We start from the raw sequence: 20,187 nt of genomic DNA, 5'->3' as shown, positions 1-20,187 counted from the left end.
TTTATTATACTTTAATTAAATAAAAAATCATTTAAAACTTCATTTAAGTGAAAATTTGTATTTTTTTAAAGATTTTGTATTCATTTATTCATTTAAGAATTTTCAAAATTATTAAATATATTTTAATTTATAAATACAAATCAACCGGTGCATCACACGGAATAAAATACTAGTTTTTTTTAATATAAATGAGCAGTAAATATAGGATGAGTAGGATTAAGTAAAAGTTCATGGGAGCTCCTATATTAGAGTTAGATTGTATTTTGTCCCTTCTATTCCAACAAATAAGAAAATTAATCACTATATGTTAAATTAAATAGCAAATTGGTTATTCTATTATAGAATCCATCCATTTTTACTGCTAAGTATTGATGGTTGGCAAAGCAACCAGACACTGATACGTGGCATGCCACGTTCGTGCTAATGTAGTAATATTTAAAAAAATTATAACTATTTAAAAAAAATCACAACTAGGATAAATCTGGACATATAAATTTTTGAATAATTATAAAATTTAAAAATAAAAAAATATTTAAAAATTATTAAGAATTATTAAGAATTATAAGAAATTATAAATAATGATTATTTTTAAAAAAATATTAAAAATTATAAAAACTATATATTTATACACATATAACATATTTAAAGAATTCAAATATACATATATATATTATTAATCGAATTTATATTTCTAATTAATCAAGTTGATACTCCTATTTTATTATTTCTTATAATTCTTAATATTCTTTTATTAGTTTCTTATAACTGAAATATATACACATATAAAATAGAAATCTTTCATATTAATTTTTTTATTAATTTTCAAAAATTTAATGGTTATTTATAATTTTTTTATGATTCTTAAATTTTTTTATAATTTTATATAATTATTTAAGAAATCATTTTAGAATAAATTAGGATAAATAATTGTTCAGGTTCATTTGAACCTAGACAATATTTTTCTAAGTTCATTATGAACGTTATTTCTAATGCTGCTTAACAATATCAATATTTTTTATAATTTTTAATAATATTTTGATAATTTTCTAAGCTCATTTTTAATGTGATTTTTAAAATAATTATTAAATTTTTTTCTTTTTTTATTTTTTAAAAATATTTACTGGTAAAATATTACATTAGCACATCACGTGTCTTTTTTTGGTTGTTCCATCATCCACGTCAGAAGTTAACAGTAGAAACTGATTGAATTTTTTTATCAAAGAGACAAAATATAATCTGACTTTTTATACAAAAGTTTTCATAATACTTTTAATTAATCCTATTTATCTTTTAATTCCACGTCACTTATATAAAAAATTTATAAAAAAATTCAAATTATCATTTAATAAAATATATGAATAAATTTTTTACCAAAAATATTAATTTATATTTTTCTAACATCTAAAGTTTAATTAATTTATTTTTAAGTATAAAAGATAAAATATAGTCTATCTCATACTTTTAACCACTATATTCCTTCTTGTGAAAATTTGAAAATTATTGTCTCAATTTCTGTTTTTTGCCATAAGGAACTACTTTGTTGTTATGTTGTTTCACCAATTTACCCTACTAATGTTCGATTTCCCGAAATGCCCTAACTGAACTTCCAGACAAGACGAGGACACAACAATTGGACCAAAAGACTGAGACGACGACCTAGAATGACAAGCCCCTTGCGGTGCGGACAGGCTCGCACCCCTAAGCCCCACTGCATTTCCATTTTGGCACTCACTCAACAACCCCAATGGCTCTTAGCTGGTGACCTGCTGTTCGGTGTAAGGACAACACAACCAAGGGTAAAACAGATAATTCAAAGAACCAGAAAGTTAGTTTGACAAGTTAATGTGCATATCACTTGAAGATTGCCATTGTCGCCCGATTACTTATTGTTTTATTATTATTTTTTCAAAACCTAAAGTCTTAAAATTTCCCCCGTAAAACTTTATTTGGTCTGACTTATCTTTAAATTCAGTTACACCCAATAAACCTTTTTTCGTTTTCAATATTAAACTATTTATTGAAAAATATTATTTTTAATATAATAATTTGCATCATACCTGCTTATAAAATTTAATTTAATATCCTAAATTTTATTTTATCATTACTTAATTTAAATATTTTATTTTAATTAAATTATTATCATAAAATTTTAAAATTATTAATTTTTTTCAAATTTAAGATCATTACAATATTTTTTTAGTATAACTAATTTTATGAAAACAAAAGTATAAAAATTAAATTATGTGGGTAAAAAAAAAGAGATTCTTTGAAAAAAAATATGAAAATTAAAATTTTAATACATGAATTATGAGCAAAAAGTGCAAACAATGTCAGTATTATTTATAATTCTCTTTAATGTTTGGGAAAGAAAAAGGAATAATAGGGTTTAAACTCGTATTATTTATGTATTAAAAAGTTTTAATTATTTCTCTAATTTAGTTAGTTTTTATATTATTATTTATTGAGGTGTAATATATAAATATGAATAATTATTTAGTACATTAATAATGAAAATTTTTAACTCTATAAATAAAATTAAAATTTTATTATTTATCTTTAAATTATATTTTAAAAATAATAAAATAATTGACAAAAACTTAACCGGCTCGACGAATAAAAACATTTCAATAATTACTCTATCTTAAAAGAACATTGTATTATATTTTTATAATATTTTGTATTTAATACGGTAAACTCCACAAAAAATATATCGTCCGTTTTCTCGAGAATCTAATTGGAATCAGCTAAACGATGGCGTTTCGAGACATGATTGCAATGGACAAACTAGTAATTTGGAATCTCTTTTATTTTATTTTATTTTTTTCAGGTGTGCTTTTGTTTTAAGCTTTATATATTTTCTTGGCCGCAAAATTCAGGAAAACAAATTCCCTAAAAAATCGCCCCTCAAAGAACAGTTTCAGATGATTTTCTTCTTTGCTGGAAAATGGAGTCTAAAACCCTAACGATCATCAAAGCTCGAAAACAGCTGGTCTTCATGTTCAACTCTCTCCGGTAACTCTTTTTTTTTTAATCACTTTCTCAAACCTTCCTTCACATATGCTCGCGCTTTCTATCTTCCCAAGCACATCCAATTCCAGTTCTCTTTTCTGTTGCGTTGCTTACTTCTTTGACAACTTCGATTACTATATCTGTTTCCCTTTGAAAAGCTTTTTGAACTTCCGATTGCTTATTTGGTTAAAAAAGAACCTACTATCTACCTTTAGCGGATGCTTTCTTTTTCTAAAAAAAAAAATCAACTCAAACATGTTGTTATGATGATCAAGACTTCGATTTAAGCTACTTTAAATAGTATTAAAATCTTTTTCTTTTTATACATAAAATCTTTCAATTTCTTCCCAATCTTCGTTTTGTTAACTTTTCTGAACTTGTAATAAGCTGAACAAGGTAAAAATTGCTGCTGCAAATGCTTTTGTTATGTTCTACTTTTTTAAATTAAATTACTAAGTATAGAACTTTATATATAAATTAGGCATGTTGCTGTGGGGGCGTACTTTCTGTTTATTAGACTTTTTAAACTTTAAAAAGAATCTTCAGCTAGAATCAATGCTGAAGAAATAGTTTAAAATGAATGAAAACTGCTCTAAGCACGTCTCTTTCTATTATTTAGTTAGTTAAGAATTAATTTATATGGGTTTTGTGAAAAATGTCCGAAAACGAAGAAAATTGAGGCCGTTACTTGTTTTTCCAATCATTTTTAGCTGAAGAGCAAAAGGGGAGATAATTCATTTGATTTCAGCTGACTTGTTTTTTTAGCTGTTAATAAACTATTTTCCTTTTTCACTAAGCATTTTACTTTGGTGGCTTGTTTTCAGGGGGATGTTACAACCAGTTAAAGCATTCCAGTTCTTCTTGGTTCTGTCTTGTACCCTTTTTTGCTTAATTACATGTGAACCATGTGCTGTGAGTGGCATGCCAAAAACAGACGAATATGAGGGATGTGAGTACTATGGAGATGCTCACCATGTTGGTTTTCAAGAAACTATAATTGACTCTACACATTCGCAGTCTGACATGGGAACTTTTACAACTCGTTTAAGTGTTGAGAGGGTATGCAGTGATTCTCATTCGTTCTGTTTCCCTTCTACATTGCCTGGGTTTTTGACCGAAGAGAGTACACTTGAAGTAGGTGGTTTAGAAGTTTCTAGGAGTCAGTCTGATAGTGCTTCATCTTTTGCAGAACAAAGTAACCTTAGGGTGCAGGCAAGTAACAGCAGTTGGTTATCTGACCATAGTATGTTTAAATTATTAAATGGCCGGACAGTTTCGTGTTCTGTATATTCAAAAGCTGGCATCCATGAGTTTCCATCAATTAATACTGATGGTGCTAATCAAAATGATATTTCTTGTAAAGGACCTTTACTAAGTCAGAAGAGTACCAGTGTTAGGATGGAAAAGAACAATGAGGTGACCAAATTAAGTTCTTTTGATGGTTTATCTTCACCTAATGTAGAGATAAATCCTCCTATAATGGATTGGGGACACAAATATTTATTTTTACCATCAGTGGCTTATTTGACAGTAGCAAATACGTGCAATGACAGCATTTTGCACATTCATGAACCATTCAGTACCAATATACAGTTCTATCCCTGCAATTTTAGTGAGGTTTTGCTTGGACCTGGTGAAGTAGCTTCAATATGTTTTGTGTTTTTACCTAGATGGGTGGGCTTGTCATCAGCTCACCTTGTCTTGCAGACAAGCTCTGGTGGTTTCCTGGTTCAAGCTAGGGGGTTTGCTGTTGAGTCCCCATATGAGATTCAGCCATTAGTAAGCCTGGATATTCCTTCTAGTAGGCAGTTGAGTAAGAATTTGTCTTTGTTCAATCCTTTCGATGAAACCCTCTATGTGGAAGAAATAACTTCATGGATATCAGTTTCTCTTGGGAACTCTGCCCATCATACTGAAGCAGTTTGTAGTGTAGAAAACTTCAAGGGCTATAATGGGCAAAGCTTACTCGGTGCTGAGGATTGGTTGGTCATGAACAGTGATAAATATGGTTTTCCAATTATGGCTATGAGGCCGAGCAGGAAGTGGGAGATTAATCCTCTAAGCCGTGAGACCATTGTAGAGATTGATTTATCTCCTGAATCAGAAGGAAAAGTTTTTGGTGCTTTTTGCATGCAGTTGCAGAGGTCTTCACAAGACTCGTCTGATATAATTATGGTTCCTCTTGAAGTTGATTTGGGTACCAAAGCATCCTATATTGACCATGCAAGTTCTCTTTCAGTTTCTCTTGATGGTCTGGTGCCAAATGATGGCAGTGGAACTGTTTTTGTGGCCATCTCTTTGAAAAATTTTGCTCCTTATGTGCTGAGTATTGTCAAGATTGATGAAGTTGCAGATGCTAAGGTTTTCGATATCAAGTATGTGGAAGGGTTGCTGCTCTACCCTGGTGCTGTTACCCAGGTTGCTGTGATTGCTTGCACTAAACTATCAAGTGAGGTTCATGATTCTTCTTTTGAAGTATCCAACATGATCAACAGTTGTAAATTGCTGTTAATGACAAATGAATCTATTAGCCCTCAGATTGAAGTTTCTTGTGAGGAAATAATCCATGTTTGTGTGGAACATCAGGAAAATTTGTCCATGGCTTATGAACATCAGTCTGAAATTGTTAAATCTGGCAACACAAGCACAGGAACCTTGAGGGTTGGCATGCAACTGGCATCAGGGGCCAAGGTTTGCTTATTTTAATTACAATGACAGAATTTGAACCATCAAAATTGTTTATATTTTTATTATTCTGGTGATTGATGCTCCTTTCCTCTTTTACTCACTTATGCTCTTACCTATCTTGCATGTGTTATAGAACCCTTAATCTTGTAAAGCTTCATGACAATAGTGCTTCTTGGTTAGTAATATAAATAAGGTCATAATACAACTACCTACCCATTAAGTGAGGATTGCTCCTTGCGCCATTGGAATAGTTTCTTGTTTGTATATTTTCATTATCATGCATGCAAACATCTCCCCCCCCCCCCAAAAAAAAAAAAAGAGACTTTCTTTTTACTTCCCTTTCTTGGTTCAAATTTTCATACATAGATACCATCTTACTCGCTTGTAACGAAATTAGCATTAAGCTTTCATTCTTCAAAGTCTAATTACTAGATGTATGTCCATTATATAGCTAAGAAGGTCTTGTGACTATATGTAGGTGTTACAGACAGCTGAAGTGGATGAATTGATACTTGCAAACTGGAAATCTCAAGGTGCTTCAGGTGGCATGTCAGTGCTTGATGATCAAGAGGTTCTGTTTCCAATGGTTCAAGTTGGAAGTCACTGCTCCAAGTGGATCACTGTGAAAAATCCTAGCATGCAGCCTGTTGTAATGCAACTCATTCTTAACTCAGGAGAAGTTATTGATGAATGTATGAGCCAAGATATTTTTGTGAAGCCCCCTTCTGGTAGCTTGGTTCACAATTCATCTACTATTCCTATGAGAGCTGGGTTCTCGTTAGGAGAGAGTGCACAGACAGAGGCCTATGTTCATCCTAATGGTAGAGCATCTTTTGGGCCGATATTATTTCACCCTTCAAATCGTTGTGGGTGGACAAGTTCAGCACTGATAAGGAACAACCTTTCTGGTGTTGAGTGGTTATCTTTGAGGGGATATGGAGGGTCTATTTCTCTAGTCCTGTTCGAGGGTTCAGAACCCATCCAGGGTGTAGAATTTATCCTTAACTTGCCAACTTCCCTAAATATCTCTCCTCTACAAATGCTTTTTCACATGGAAGAGACTAGTTATGCATGTTCTCAGCCGTTTTCAAAAGAGCTTTATGCCAAGAATACTGGAGACTTGCCACTTGAGGTAAAAAGCATTGAAGTTTCAGGGAGGAAGTGTGTAGGTTATGGCTTTATGGTGCATAGTTGTGAAGGTTTCTCTCTTGAACCTGGAGAGTCAACAAAGCTTCTGATATCATACCAGCCAGATTTTTCAGCAGGTATGGTACATAGGGATCTTGAACTGGCTTTGGCTACAGGCATTTTTGTCATACCCATGAAGGCAACTCTCCCTCTGCATATGCTTAATCTTTGTAAGAAATCAGCGTTCTGGATGCGGCTAAAGAAACTCTCTATCGCAATTCTTCTTTCTGCTTCTTTATTGTTTCTCTTATTCTGTTTCGTTTTTCACCAAGCAATGATCTTGGGTTCCCAAGATTGCTTTTACAAGAGTGAGAAGAACCCGATCAGTACAACCCGGTCTGGAGGAAAATGTTCTCGTGATCAGAGAAATGGTAGGTTCTCTATGTCAGCTGAAGTTGACGGTTTGTTAAGTTCAGTTGAGGGTGCTAAATCTTTGAAGGAGGCATCTAATGGTAGATTCCCAAATGATCATGTTAGGAATAAGGAAGAGAGGTTTACTAATCGAAATGCAAAACTAACTCCTGAAAATGACAGCGAAGTTAACAGTTTCTTAGATCCTCAGAGGGAAATTTCATTGCCATCTTTGCCCTCAAAATCTGCGGGGGCTGTAAATCCTGATACGAAGGAAGCACCACAAACTGGTAACCTTACTATCCGGATTGGGAAAGATAAAGGAAGAAGGCGAAGGAAAAGGAAAGGTGGATTTAAAGAATTGATTGAAGTTTCAAGTAGTCAAAGTGGAAATTCTACACCTTCATCCCCTCACTCCCCCACATCTGTAGCATCTAATCGCACATGGCCACTCTCCCCCGATGTGGAGCAATCCATTGAATCTAGGAATCCTTTTACACATTTGGCTAACCAAATCTGCGAGAAAGGTAAGGTTCCTCAACCTATTTCAAAAGCAAATGTGTTGGGACCTAAGGTTTCTGTGGAACATGTCAGCAACAACTGGTATTCTTCACAAGAGCAGCCTAGAATACCAAGGCAAAATGTTTCACAACCTGTTCTCTCGTACTCTGCTACTTTTCCTTGTGCTAGTAGGGCGACCGCCAGTACACGGAGCTCCTCTTCTCCTTTGGCTTCAATGTCTGTTATTGCTCCTTGTGCTCGAGCTCCAGGATCCAAACTCTCTGACCAGAAAATCATAAAAGCAGAAAGGAAGGGTAGAATGGAAGATGAATATACTTACGACATTTGGGGTGACCATTTTTCTGGACTCCATTTGAATGGTAGTTCAAGGGATGTTGTTGCAGTGAATTCCAGCACTACAGAAAATAACTCCGATAGTTTCTTTGTCAGGGGTCCACAAACCCTCATGGAAAAATCTCAACCAAGATCTGTAAGTTATTTCAATCGAGATGGGTAATGATAAATTATTAGATTATTAGAGAACTCTTGCATGTCTCGCATCTACAAGTGCTTTCTTTTCTGTTAGAAAGGTCTATTGCTTTGAATAGTCGTCCATATGTGGTTGCATGTATGCATACACAAGTACATACATATGTACATACATAAGTTCATACGCGTACATTCATTTGCATGCATGCACGCATGTTCATACAGATTTACCTTGTGTTATCAGTTGTTTTCAGTCTAGTCTATTACGGATTCCTCGCTCCTCTGAGTTCACAGATGCATGCATTATACATGCATTTCCATGTGTTCAGACATAGCATAATTTAGTTTAAGATTCATTTCTGATTTTAAGGTCTTATCAACTTTCAAGAATGATCTACTGAACATAAAAAGGAAAGAAAAGCGGTTTTGTTTTGACCAATTAATCTAGTTGTCATCTTTGAAAGATTGGAATAGAAAATATGATCTCATCATGTTAACACGGATATATTTGAACTTTGTCTATATCTTTTCTTCTTATATCTGAAATATCATACTTTATTGTATCCGATGGAGCCTGCTTAACTAAAAGAGAACTCATCAGTTAATGACAGAAACGTGTTTATCTGAAAGGTTTCCATCTCTTATGTAACATCCATTTGATCAATATTGAAATATCATTTATGTCATATGTCCCATATCCAAGTATGGTCTTATATGGATTCGGAGCAAGTACTGTAAACTGTTGGGGTATATGCATGTATATGTTTAATATAAATATTAAAAAAAAAATCAACTTTTGTTATATACTGAATAAAATCATATTTCATACCAATATTTGTTGGAAACATTTTTTTTGGGAAGTTAAAAGTTCTTATTTATCCGAGAAAAATTTTGCTACCTATAAACATGAAGAAAAAGTCACCTACTCCCTAATCACATCTAAACCCCGTTCTATATAAGTTCTATATAATCTGCCTAGCCTTCTAATTGAAAGATCCAGCTTAGCTGTCGTCACTCTTTTAATTGTAAAATCAAACTATCTGACTAGCCTTTTTGCCATGCAACTTCTTGTTTTTCTCCTGCCATATAAAGCAATTGATAAAATCATCCCATGTCAAAACAGACAACTTTTAAGAGATTTCACTTTGCTAGCAGCCGCAACCGATCAACCTTATCTTGGCATGAACGCTGAACAGTAGAGTAGCAAGCAACATGGTTTCAGTATATTTCCCAAAGCGGGTTCGACCAAGAACAGACCGCAAAAATAAGTTCACTAATTTCAGGTTCCGCATCAAGCAACACAGTCAACTGAAATTTGACAGTCTAGAGAATGAAGCCTACTCTTTGTTGGGAAATGATCAAAGCATAGCTAACCAAGAAAGTAAGAAGTGCTTAGGAATAAATTTTGAAGTAACGAATATTTTAGAGAAAAACCATGAGTCGCATAAACAAGATAAGTTCTAATGAAGTCAAAATAATAGATTCCTTGGTGAAGTTTTTTTTTTTTTTTGTAAAGAAAAAAATTTAAGGGAAAAATAAATAAGATATTTACTATGGTAAAGAAAAGTAACTCTCGCAAATCAAATCAAATGAAATCATTTTCTCCCCTTTTTCTTTAATATCCCTTGTTGTTTACTTTCCATTTTTCAATATTACCAAAGATATTCAAAATCTGTTCTTTTCCACTCCCGTCTTTTCAATTTCATCATCTCATTTTTTTAGGCTCACGAGAATCATAAATTACGTAATATGGTAGATTCACTGTCAGAAATTAAGGAGCGGTGGACAACGAACCTGGAAACGGAAAATGACCAATCCATTCAATTTTTTTTTTTGTATAACAGCAGTATTGTCTCCGTGATCTAAATAAAATTTTATTCGGGTTGAAGGTGGTAGTTCGGGGTGATCTTAATACACAGTGTTTTCTAATGCAACCGAAGCCATTTTCACAACTATAGAATTTAGTATTGGATAGTATTTAAACTACTGTTCTTACACATATTTAACCTGTTCTTTTTTATGCTCATTTTTCAAACTTCTGCTATGGATTCGTCTTCTTCTTCTTCTGATTGGATTTTACATGGTAGGATGTTTCAAAGAACATATAAAAATGGCAGGATCTAGGCCTTGTGGACAAGACTAAATAATGATGATGACAATATGCAGGCTCCATGTCCGAATGGAAACTTTCATCGAAAAATATCCGTTGTAAGTACTCAGTTGTGTTACTATCGAATAGTTTAGTACTCGAAGATTCCGGAATCATCCCCATCACCGATTTGGAGCATAATTAAATTCAGCCAAAATAAAATAATTTATAAAACAATTGAATTTACTTTTTTAAACGCAGTGAAGAAACAAAACAATCAAATAGAAGTTTTATAGATTCCTGCTACTCTTTTGAAACATCAACTTAGATCCTTTGATTATCCCATACTTTCTAATTTATATATATTTATATTCTAACAAAGATCGCAGCAACATAAGTAATCAAATATGCTCCCAGTGCAGTCGTAGCAGCAAGAACAACTGCAAAAAAAAAAACCCAGAAAAATAGCAGAAAAAAGAGAATCAAACAAGTATAATCAGATTGTAAAACAACATTATAATAATAAAACAAACCATTCATCAACAACTTTGTCTTGTTCATCTTCTTCAACCTGGAAACTCTTGGTGGAAGTCTCTATGGATTGTGTTGCAGGTGGTTCCATCTTCTTAGTTTCTTTGTCTTCTAAAAAAACAACTGTTTTTGAGAACAAAGTCTTGTCTGGAAGTGTCTTTTGGTTTCTATGAGGAAGAAAAGCAAAACTGAAAGAGAAAAGTAAAAACAATGAAGATAAAGGAAAATGATGTGTGAGTTTACTTCTTCACGTGATTGCAATTAGCTCAAAGTTGAAAAGGAAAGTGTTTCTGTCACTAATTAAATTCTTTTGATTTCTTTTTGTCTTTAAAGATTTTTAATTAAAGGGGAAAAAAAGGGCATAAATCCCAGCCATTGTATCCATCCAAATCCAATGGTGGAAAACCCGACACAAATGGTGATTAGGTGTTTTGACTTTTGAGTCAAATATGGGATAATTACTATCAGCTCTAAAAAGGCTAATGCTCATTTTGCTGCCTTTTTCTTCATAGGGTGAGTGTACCCAATAATCTCTCAGCTGTGGAATGTATTAAATAAGTTTCTATTTTTATAATTTTTTTTATTTTAAATTTCACAATCAAACTGAACATCTCTATCGAAGTAATTTTAAGTTGCATTATTATAAACAATCTATTACTGCATTGGACTTCAAATAGTAAAAACTAAAACTAAGATGGGCCAATTGGTAAATCTAACAATTTGCCAGAAAAATGCAGGATCCAGAGAGTAAGGGTAACTCAGATTTGGGAATTAGCCAATTAGAAGAGTGATATACATATACAAACACACACACACACACACACACAATATATATATACGTATAGCTAACTTAAGCCTTCTAAAGTCAACTATTTCATTGCACTTATGGAGCTCAAAATGTCACCTTCTCTAGGATACATGAAAAAAGAGCTTTCTCAATTTTGGAAGCTCTAAAAAAAAAAACCAATAACTACATTCCACACAAAAAACTTGCTTATATATATATATCCTGTTTCTGGATATGCTTCCAAGCCTGGAGAATTTCAATGACAGCCGATCAGGTCGCCCAGGGAGTTTTTAGTTCAGCTCCCTATGGCCACAAGTTATATGGCATCTTCTCATGCGTTGAATGCAATGCTCGAAGCTTTTGCTTTATTCACAGAAACCTCGAAAACAATGTACAGTGCTTTGTTTTCCTCTCTGCATTTGTTATCTGAAAATATGGAGCTTCCTAGGCTCCTGGTTGATAGATCTGTTCATGCTACTAGATGGGCTGGGGTGATGAGTATTTTGACCCGAGCGTGGAGGAGACAAACTAGGAAGAGTCTCAAGGGTAGAACGAGGAGAATTACGTGAGGCTAGTCTTAAGTCAGAGCTCTTGTAATGAGATCGTTGTGTAATTTCCCTGGAGAAACAGAAAAAATGCTTGAAGCTGGAACGGACAGTCCAAGAAAAAGAGAAAAGTCCAAAAGTCCAAGCCAATGCAATAAAGTAAATCTTTTACCAGTCAGGAGTAATGGACTTTGAACTTCGTAGGCTTTGCTGCACTGGCAATTGGTCCAGTTTAAATTCAGATCGCTCTCTAGGACTAAGGGGCATATCCTGCATGTATATATATTAAATAAGTTAGAAAATAAACAATTAGATGATGTTGGCACCGAAAGAAGAAGAACTCTTATTTACCGTGGACTTTAGCCCATTAGAAGATGAGGAACCTGAGTGAGATGAGCATTTTACAAATCGATGCTCTAGTAACATGCTTGCAGATGGTCTCTCTGCAGGGTTTCTTTGGAAGCAGCAGCGTAGGAAATCCTTCCCCTCGGGTGATAATGCTTCGGGAATGGGAGGGGTATCCTTCATCACTTTAAACATAGCTGCAGCCTGCATTATTAACAAAGAGAAAAGTCGGCATGTTACGGTTTTCTCCAATGCTCAGCAAGATTAATAAATGGAAACAAGATGCATCAGATGCTTACCCCTTCGTACTCACTCCATGGTGCTTTACCGGTGAACATTTCGATAATGGTACAACCCAAACTCCAAACGTCAACAGCTAGAGCTAGATCAGAACTATTATCTTTTTGCATCACTGCTTGCATTAGCTGCAGGGAAATGAATGTGTCAGTACATTTAAGCTAGAGACCAATATGCAAAATTGATAACTTGCGAGATGGTACCTCTGGAGCCATCCAGTATGGACTTCCCTTCAAAGAAAGATCAGCTCTTTGTCCGCTAAGCTGTGCAACAAAAACGGGTCCAAATTATTCAAGCTGAATCACAAAACAACAACAACAGAAATGGGTCCACTAATCTATCTTATAACTTCATATGTGCTAATGTCAAATTAATGCCTCACTAAAATTTCCAAGAACGGATTGCTGTTGCGAGGATGAATTGAATTGCAACAAATTTCATTTTTGCATTAAAATATTTATGGTCAAGTGGGGAATGCGGCTATACATTTACATGCCTTATCTATGACGAGCATGAATCTGAAGAGAAGGGAAATATATGAAACTCACATGTTTGGACATCCCAAAGTCGGCAAGCTTGACAACTCCAGATGCATCAACAAGCAAATTAGCCCCTTTTATATCCCTAAATAGAACAGGTAAAAAAGCATATTAAGCTACCAGCTCATGAAACAGATTATTATAATAGGTTCATTTTCCTCCCCTCAAACCACTGTACCTGTGGATTGTCTTTGTGCTGTGGAGGTAAGCCAACCCGGAAAGAATATGGCGAGTAAAATTGCGGACAACAGATTCTGTAATGGCACCGCAGTGGTCGCGAACATATTTATTAATTGAACCAGGATGAACATACTCTAGATATATGTAGAACTTGTCTTCAACCTGCATATGCATAGTTTGAGAGCCTTAATACAAGACCATAAGATAATAAATGGTGTAAGGAGAGAAATCTTAAATGTGCAACTTGCATGTTACTTACTATTTCACTACCATAATACTGAACTATATTTTGGTGCTTAAGCTGGCTAAGAACCTTAATCTCCTGCAATTAAATCAAATGGTTAGGAAGGTCGTAAAGAAAGAAGCAGCATTAGGTAATCATTTAATCCGTGCTTTTCTCTCTCTAGAGTACAGAAAAAACCTGTTCTAATTGCTTTATACACTCTGCAGATTTCGGGTCATCAGGAAATATCTCAACTTCCTTCATTGCACATAAAGCTCCCGTTTCTCTGTGAGAAAGACGAAGCCCTATTAGCATTTAGATAACAAGAGCTACGGAAGCAAATATATATACACATTTACAACTTGTATACCTGTTACTGGCAACATAAACACTTCCAAATGTACCACGCCCGATAAGCTTGCCTTTTTGCCATTGACAATTCATTGGCAACGGCTCTGGTTTAGTTGTAACTTGGGGAACGGAAGCTGATGACGAAGCCATGGCTGCTCCTGGAGGAAGAGGCAACGGATGGACACTCATAGGGCAATTACTTTCAGGTCGGGATGATGAGAACTCACGGGACATCTCCTGATGTATTGGTGAAGGAGGTCCACTTTGGCTTCTAAAGTTCCGACGAGGACTTCTATTTGGCGGACTGTGAAGCGGAGTGCAATCGGGGCTTAATATGCTGCAATCATAGAATGCTGGGGGAGGAAGCCCTGGAACATCAAACGTTGGCATCTCTGGTGCAGACCAAACTTGTTTACCAGTAGGAACCATGTAGTGCGGAAACATCTCACTGGTACTCTTTCTGTGTGGGCTAAAAAGAGCCGGACTACTGAACGGACTCGCAGGGGCACTCCTAACAGGAGCATTCACCCTAAACTCATCCTGACAACTGTCCCCACGATTCACTTCTTGCTGCAATACCTTAGAGGATGATCTTATGTCCCAATACTCTGCTGTCTTCCTCGGTTCACGAGACACAAACATACTGTAATTCCAACAATCAATGATCACAGAATCAGTTAAAAGAAGCTATCAAAATGTATATACTAGCTCTACAAATATGAACCTAAAGCTAAAGCACCACAATCAAGATATCAAGAACATACTCATACATGAAATAAGCTTTAAAGTTGCAGATTGAGCATTCAGATTACCAGTATAATAATATTGCAACTATGAATTTGATCATTCACTAACTCATAAATTTATTCCTAAATTGTCCTGAAATTAGAAAAATTCATTAACGGCATATCAATCTCCATAATAACAATTGCAAAATCTTGCTTAAATTTTGTAGCTAAATATGAATTAAAACTAATAATTGAGGAAGAAAAAGAAATCACCTTGAATGGGAAGGAGTTCCATCTGCTTTTTCTCTATCTTTATCCTCTAAAACTCTACCGTGTCCAACCTCACTCGGCGACGGCAACCGTTGCTCGCCGTCTCCTTCTGGAACTGGAAGCGGAAGCGGCAACGGCACCGCCAACGACGACGATGTTGTCCTCGAAGTAGGAGCTGAAGACGACAATGGAGTATCGTTACTGGGGGACAGCGGAGCCGCCAACAACTCTCGGTCGCTGAGACGCGTCACCTCCTTTTGCTTCGTCAGCTTAGATCCCGCAATGCGAAATCCCAAGTAACTGTGATGTTGCTTGTGAGTACGCTTATGGTAATTATGATTATCTTGAAAATGCTTACCGGAGGAAGCTTCAGACGATGCGGCGATCGTGGAAGACGAAGACGACGACGAAGAATAATAAAACGGAATATTCTGAAGCCACCGCATGGCTTGAAATCATTCTAAAAACAAAGAAATCAAAATTTCCCAAAAAACAAAAGAAAAGATTCGAAGGAAAATCCGAAAAGATATGTTTTATAAAAAAAAAAAGGAAGAAAAAAATTGGATTTGAACGACGTTCTGGATGTCGGGAAATCAGTTTCTTAGGTTGTGTCTGAAAAACAACACGCTTTACAACAGAAGCTTTTTGGTTTTGCTTTAATATAGGTCAAAAAAGTCAAGCGCCTCTTCGCTTTTTTCTACTTCTCCTTTTTCTCTTTTTTAATATTACTATGTCCTTTCAAGAGTATTTTATTTCTCTAAAACTTTTTTAATAATATCTTTAATCGAAACTGTTTTTTAGGTATAGAAGCTTCAAACTTACTGAATCTAATCTGTTAAAAGGATAATTAACCAACTAAGTTAACTTTGGATTTGTTATAATATTGTTCTGGAAGATAGTGAAAAATATAATTTTTTTTAAAAAAAAACCCTTTTAATTATATGATGTAATTTAGTTCACTGCTAGTATATAAATATTAAATTTTTATTTTTATATAAAATTAAAATTGTTAGCATAAAAGACGATTTGTAATTTCAGTTACTTCGGATGGCGTGAATTTCCGTTACAAGAACAAGAAGTAGTTGGATTAGTTGAGGGATTTGGTTAATTCGACCGGATTTTACAGTGTAAGTAACTGACGTGTCAACAATGTAATTAACGAGTTTATAATAATGTTGTTCTATTAACAATTAGTAACGTAGGTTTACTGGTTATTGGTTTATATTATACATAAATATATGAAAACAAGAAAAACAAAATAAAAAATCAGCTTTGTTACTCATAAAAGTAAGACAAATTACATTACGGTCTTTTCTTTTCTTTTTTTTGTACTACTGTTTGAAACTTAAATATAAATTTTAAACAACATTGAATGAATGTAATTAACTAAAAAGGAAGAAATAAAAAAACCTTTTTCTACAATTCCAATCTGGACCCTTTTACCCAATTTATGTGGAGAAGTTCAATTCACCATTCATTTAATTTATTACCCATAATGCTGCAACATCATAAGTTGTATTCTAAAGATAGAGTAGAGGGAGAAATGGATGAATCGACTTGGTCCTACGCTTTTAATTAAACATTTTCCAAGTAAGGCTGAGTCGGGGGAGGTGAAATGGTGAGCCGGAGGTTTCAAGACCGAGTCACACTCCACTTGGCATAGAACCTCCTGATGAGGCAAGGTCAACGGTCAAAGTTTCAAAAAGCCATTCCTTTACGGTTTTAAGTTTAGGACGCGTCGCCACTGCTGAGCTTCTTTCAAGTTTTGACTCTTTGATGAATGCAATTCTGCCATTACAGCCCTCCATTTACGACAAGTAAAATTATAGAGTAATTCATTCTTTTTACAAAATTAAATTAAATCAACAATCGATTGGATACAATGGTTTAAAATTATACGTTTTTTAAGATTCGAATCTAAATTTAAATGTTAAAGATGATATTATTGAGAAGATAGTCAAAACTCTGAATATGAATCATAAAACGGATATGAATAATAAAAAGAAATCAGATCATCAATTATTTTATACTTACATAACTTGAATAAATTATGTTATATAATATTTTTGCAAGGTATATAATATTTATTTATCTTCCACATAGCATCAAATGATGTTATGTTAGTAACTTAGAAACGGCCAAAAGATTCAGCCAAAATGGAGGACTTGTAAGCTTATGTCAGAACCCTGTTATTTTATTGATGAAGCATAGGAATTGGTTTTCAACGTTATCATCATTATCCATTGTAAGACAACAATTTTTAATCTGGGATATACAATTTATTATTACACAAAGAAGATCGTTAAAAATCCTCCTAGCAACTGTTCAAACTAGAGTTGCAAGAACCAGTCATACTTGTCTCTAAATTGAGCTCAAAAATAAAGAAGGAATGACTGCAGACCCATTCCAAGTCGTGGGTAACGGATAAAAACTAGAAATCAACTGCCGACATGTTTTGGGGATGAGGGAAGTCATTAAGAACGAAAATGGAAGCAATAACACAAAGTTCTTGGTCTACAAACAGTCATGCCATCGGGCTGCCGACATCTTGTTGGCATGCCTTTGTTGGAAACCACTAGAAACTACACCAAAACCAACTATTTATTTCGGGTACAGAGGGAATGACAATCCCAGGTTCAATTTTCAATGTTAACTAATTCTTAATAATATCAATATTAAGCGATTGAATTAAAATTATAAGCAAGTTAGCATCCACATTTTACTAATAGTTAATAAATGTTTTAAAGCAAAGACCTATTTTTTTGAAGGAATCTTCTATAAAAGTCTCATATAATATACCTTCCAACTTAATTTTTTAGGTCAATTTTGATTTTTTTTTTCAACGTTGTATCAAAAGTTAAACTTCGCCCGTTTCATTGTTTGTTTTACATCTATTTTATCGTATCAGTAGAATGTCAAAATCTCATATTACTTATCTCTTATTACATTTTCACTTTATATATTATTTTTTTAAGTCAAATTTGAATTTATTTAACTTAATATCAATGCTAAGTTGAGTCTATCTAACTGATATCATAACTAATAATTCTCACATTTAGAGTTATTTTTGTATAGTTTTTATAGTGTTTTTGAATGTAATTCTAGCATTTAGATTATTCTTGAATGCATTTTATAGTTTTTCAGGTTAATTATGTGTTGTTTGATTTTTATCAGTTTTAGAGTTAGTTCTGATTTACTTGCTATTTCTCTCTAAATTGTAAGCTTTGAATGAAAAATGGAAGACTTAGAGAATAGAGTAAAAAAGGAGAGAAGAGAAGTTTTTGCTCATTAGATTTCAGTGCGGTGGAGCACAATCTTCAATTCAAAAATTTTAAACAGAAAGCAGTCTACTCCATCGCAATTCTGCGTCTAGTGGAGCGGAATGATTCAAACCCTAAAAAGAATGGGTAATATGATTTTTGGGGAAAAGAGGGAAAAAAGAGTGAAGAATCAACTTGGAGGCCAAGAAACAATTCCTCACACCAATAAGAACTTTAAGCTTGCAAATGCAAGAAGAAAAAGAGATTTGGAGTGTCAAACATCATTTGATCATTATTTTTATCTCTAGGTTATTTCTTTTCACTTTTTTCTCAATGCAAGCTTGTTCTGAATTTCTTCTTGTTTTTCTCAAATCAACATGAACTAAACTTTGTTTTCTTGAAAAGATGATGGATCTTGTTTTTACTTAATTAATTTATTTTCTCTTCAATTGTTTCAATCCTTGTTAATTATTTATTCAATTCATTCTTATTTATTGCTTGTCTGGCCACCAAGTTGGATTAATTCTGTTCGGATCAACCCGATTAAGCAACAAGTAAAAAAAGGGGAATAAATTGAGAAATTGTGTAACACCCCTTAACCCCAACCGTCACCAGAAGAGGGTTATGGAGCATTACCAGAGTTTACAGAATAATTACACACAATTCCTGTATACCCTACCCGTATTCATTGCTGGAATAGGGTACGAGGCATTACCGGGTTTACGAATTAATTTTTTTTTATATTCATATAGCTTTTTAATATTAACCTTCCTGTATATTAAATCGAGACCATCCACATCAACCAATCAATTCAACATATTTTCATATAGATCATGCATTTATATAAGTAACGTTCACATATCTATACCAGGTTGTAACATACTAATGGCTAACTTTACATTTATTTCACGTTACATTTACTTTGTTAGCTTATACATGCCATTGATTCCATAAGTTTTTTTACCGAATCCTGAGGTTGACAGTGTGATGTGTCTCCGACCAATCCGACCTCCGAGCTCTTAACATACAAAACAGGGAAAAGGAAACGGGGTAAGCACTTTGTGCTTAGTAAGCTCATGTAACAAGAATTAACTTACTAATATTTTCATACAATACAATAACATCCATATATCCTCAATGCTTATTACCCTAATGCACAAACTCAACATTCAAGTAGTCAATTTCATGTACTAATATATATACTATGATGATGAGCTCGTCATACATGATTTCCATTTCCTTGTTATTTTTCATATTTTATCCCGTTGAATTTCTTGGAATTTTCGATGGATTTTCGAGGTACATTTAGTGTACATTCGAGTCTATCAATTCATATTCATGTGCACACTTTCCATTTCAGAGAGCACACTCCCGAACCTCAACCTTGCCGCGGGATTACCGTCCAGGCTAAATCCCCTGCAATATAACTCATAGAGTTTGTCGGATTACCAGTCCAGGCTGATTCCTGCAACCTCTCTATGAGCTTGGATCTGAATTACCGTCCAGTATTCAACCCTTTCGGATTACGTCCGGGCTATCCATTTTAATATTTTGGAAGGCTATCAGGTAGTCACCGTCCGGGTTGATCTTTTTCATCAATTCTTTCAGAGATATCGATTTTCCTTTCTTCAATGGGTTTTCCCATTTATCAAATACTGTTTTATTATTTTCAATGAACATTCATCATTCACATTACTACAATCTAGAATTTTGATATATTCGTACATGATTAATGTATTGTTTGTAAAAGTAAAATCTACTAATCCGCTTTTCCTTTCTCGATCTAGTTCGATTGATCTTCTGGATCTAAATACAA

General features: G+C 34.0%; 2 protein-coding genes and 1 long non-coding RNA gene across 3 annotated transcripts; 1 reads left to right on the top strand and 2 right to left on the bottom strand.

The window, feature by feature from the left end:
* The first annotated feature begins 2,842 nt into the window (after positions 1-2,842).
* Positions 2,843-8,280, top strand: LOC107944009 (uncharacterized). The gene is made up of 3 exons (XM_041080688.1): positions 2,843-3,012; positions 3,834-5,700; positions 6,176-8,280. The coding sequence occupies exons 1-3, from the start codon at positions 2,945-2,947 to the stop codon at positions 8,252-8,254; spliced, it is 4,014 nt and encodes a 1,337-aa protein (XP_040936622.1). The 5' UTR covers positions 2,843-2,944; the 3' UTR covers positions 8,255-8,280.
* A 2,301-nt stretch (positions 8,281-10,581) lies between these two features.
* On the bottom strand, positions 10,582-11,338 carry LOC107944010 (uncharacterized). Its single transcript, XR_001696119.2, has 2 exons — positions 10,849-11,338; positions 10,582-10,755 (listed from the first exon to the last, which is right to left on the bottom strand). It is a non-coding gene; the product is annotated as an uncharacterized lncRNA (long non-coding RNA).
* A 256-nt stretch (positions 11,339-11,594) lies between these two features.
* Positions 11,595-15,739, bottom strand: LOC107944011 (mitogen-activated protein kinase kinase kinase 5). Its single transcript, XM_016877826.2, has 11 exons — positions 15,115-15,739; positions 14,133-14,756; positions 13,961-14,048; positions 13,799-13,861; positions 13,538-13,701; positions 13,369-13,444; positions 13,024-13,083; positions 12,823-12,948; positions 12,530-12,727; positions 12,351-12,448; positions 11,595-12,251 (listed from the first exon to the last, which is right to left on the bottom strand). Exons 1-11 carry the CDS (start codon positions 15,555-15,557, stop codon positions 12,056-12,058), a joined length of 2,136 nt encoding a protein of 711 aa, XP_016733315.1. The 5' UTR covers positions 15,558-15,739; the 3' UTR covers positions 11,595-12,055.
* Between the last annotated feature and the right edge of the window lie 4,448 nt (positions 15,740-20,187).

Source organism: Gossypium hirsutum, chromosome A11 (genome assembly GCF_007990345.1).
Source record: "Gossypium hirsutum isolate 1008001.06 chromosome A11, Gossypium_hirsutum_v2.1, whole genome shotgun sequence".
Classification (NCBI taxonomy): Eukaryota; Viridiplantae; Streptophyta; class Magnoliopsida; order Malvales; family Malvaceae; genus Gossypium; species Gossypium hirsutum.
Note: the sequence above shows the minus strand (reverse complement) of the source record. Positions and strands in the feature narration are given on the sequence as shown.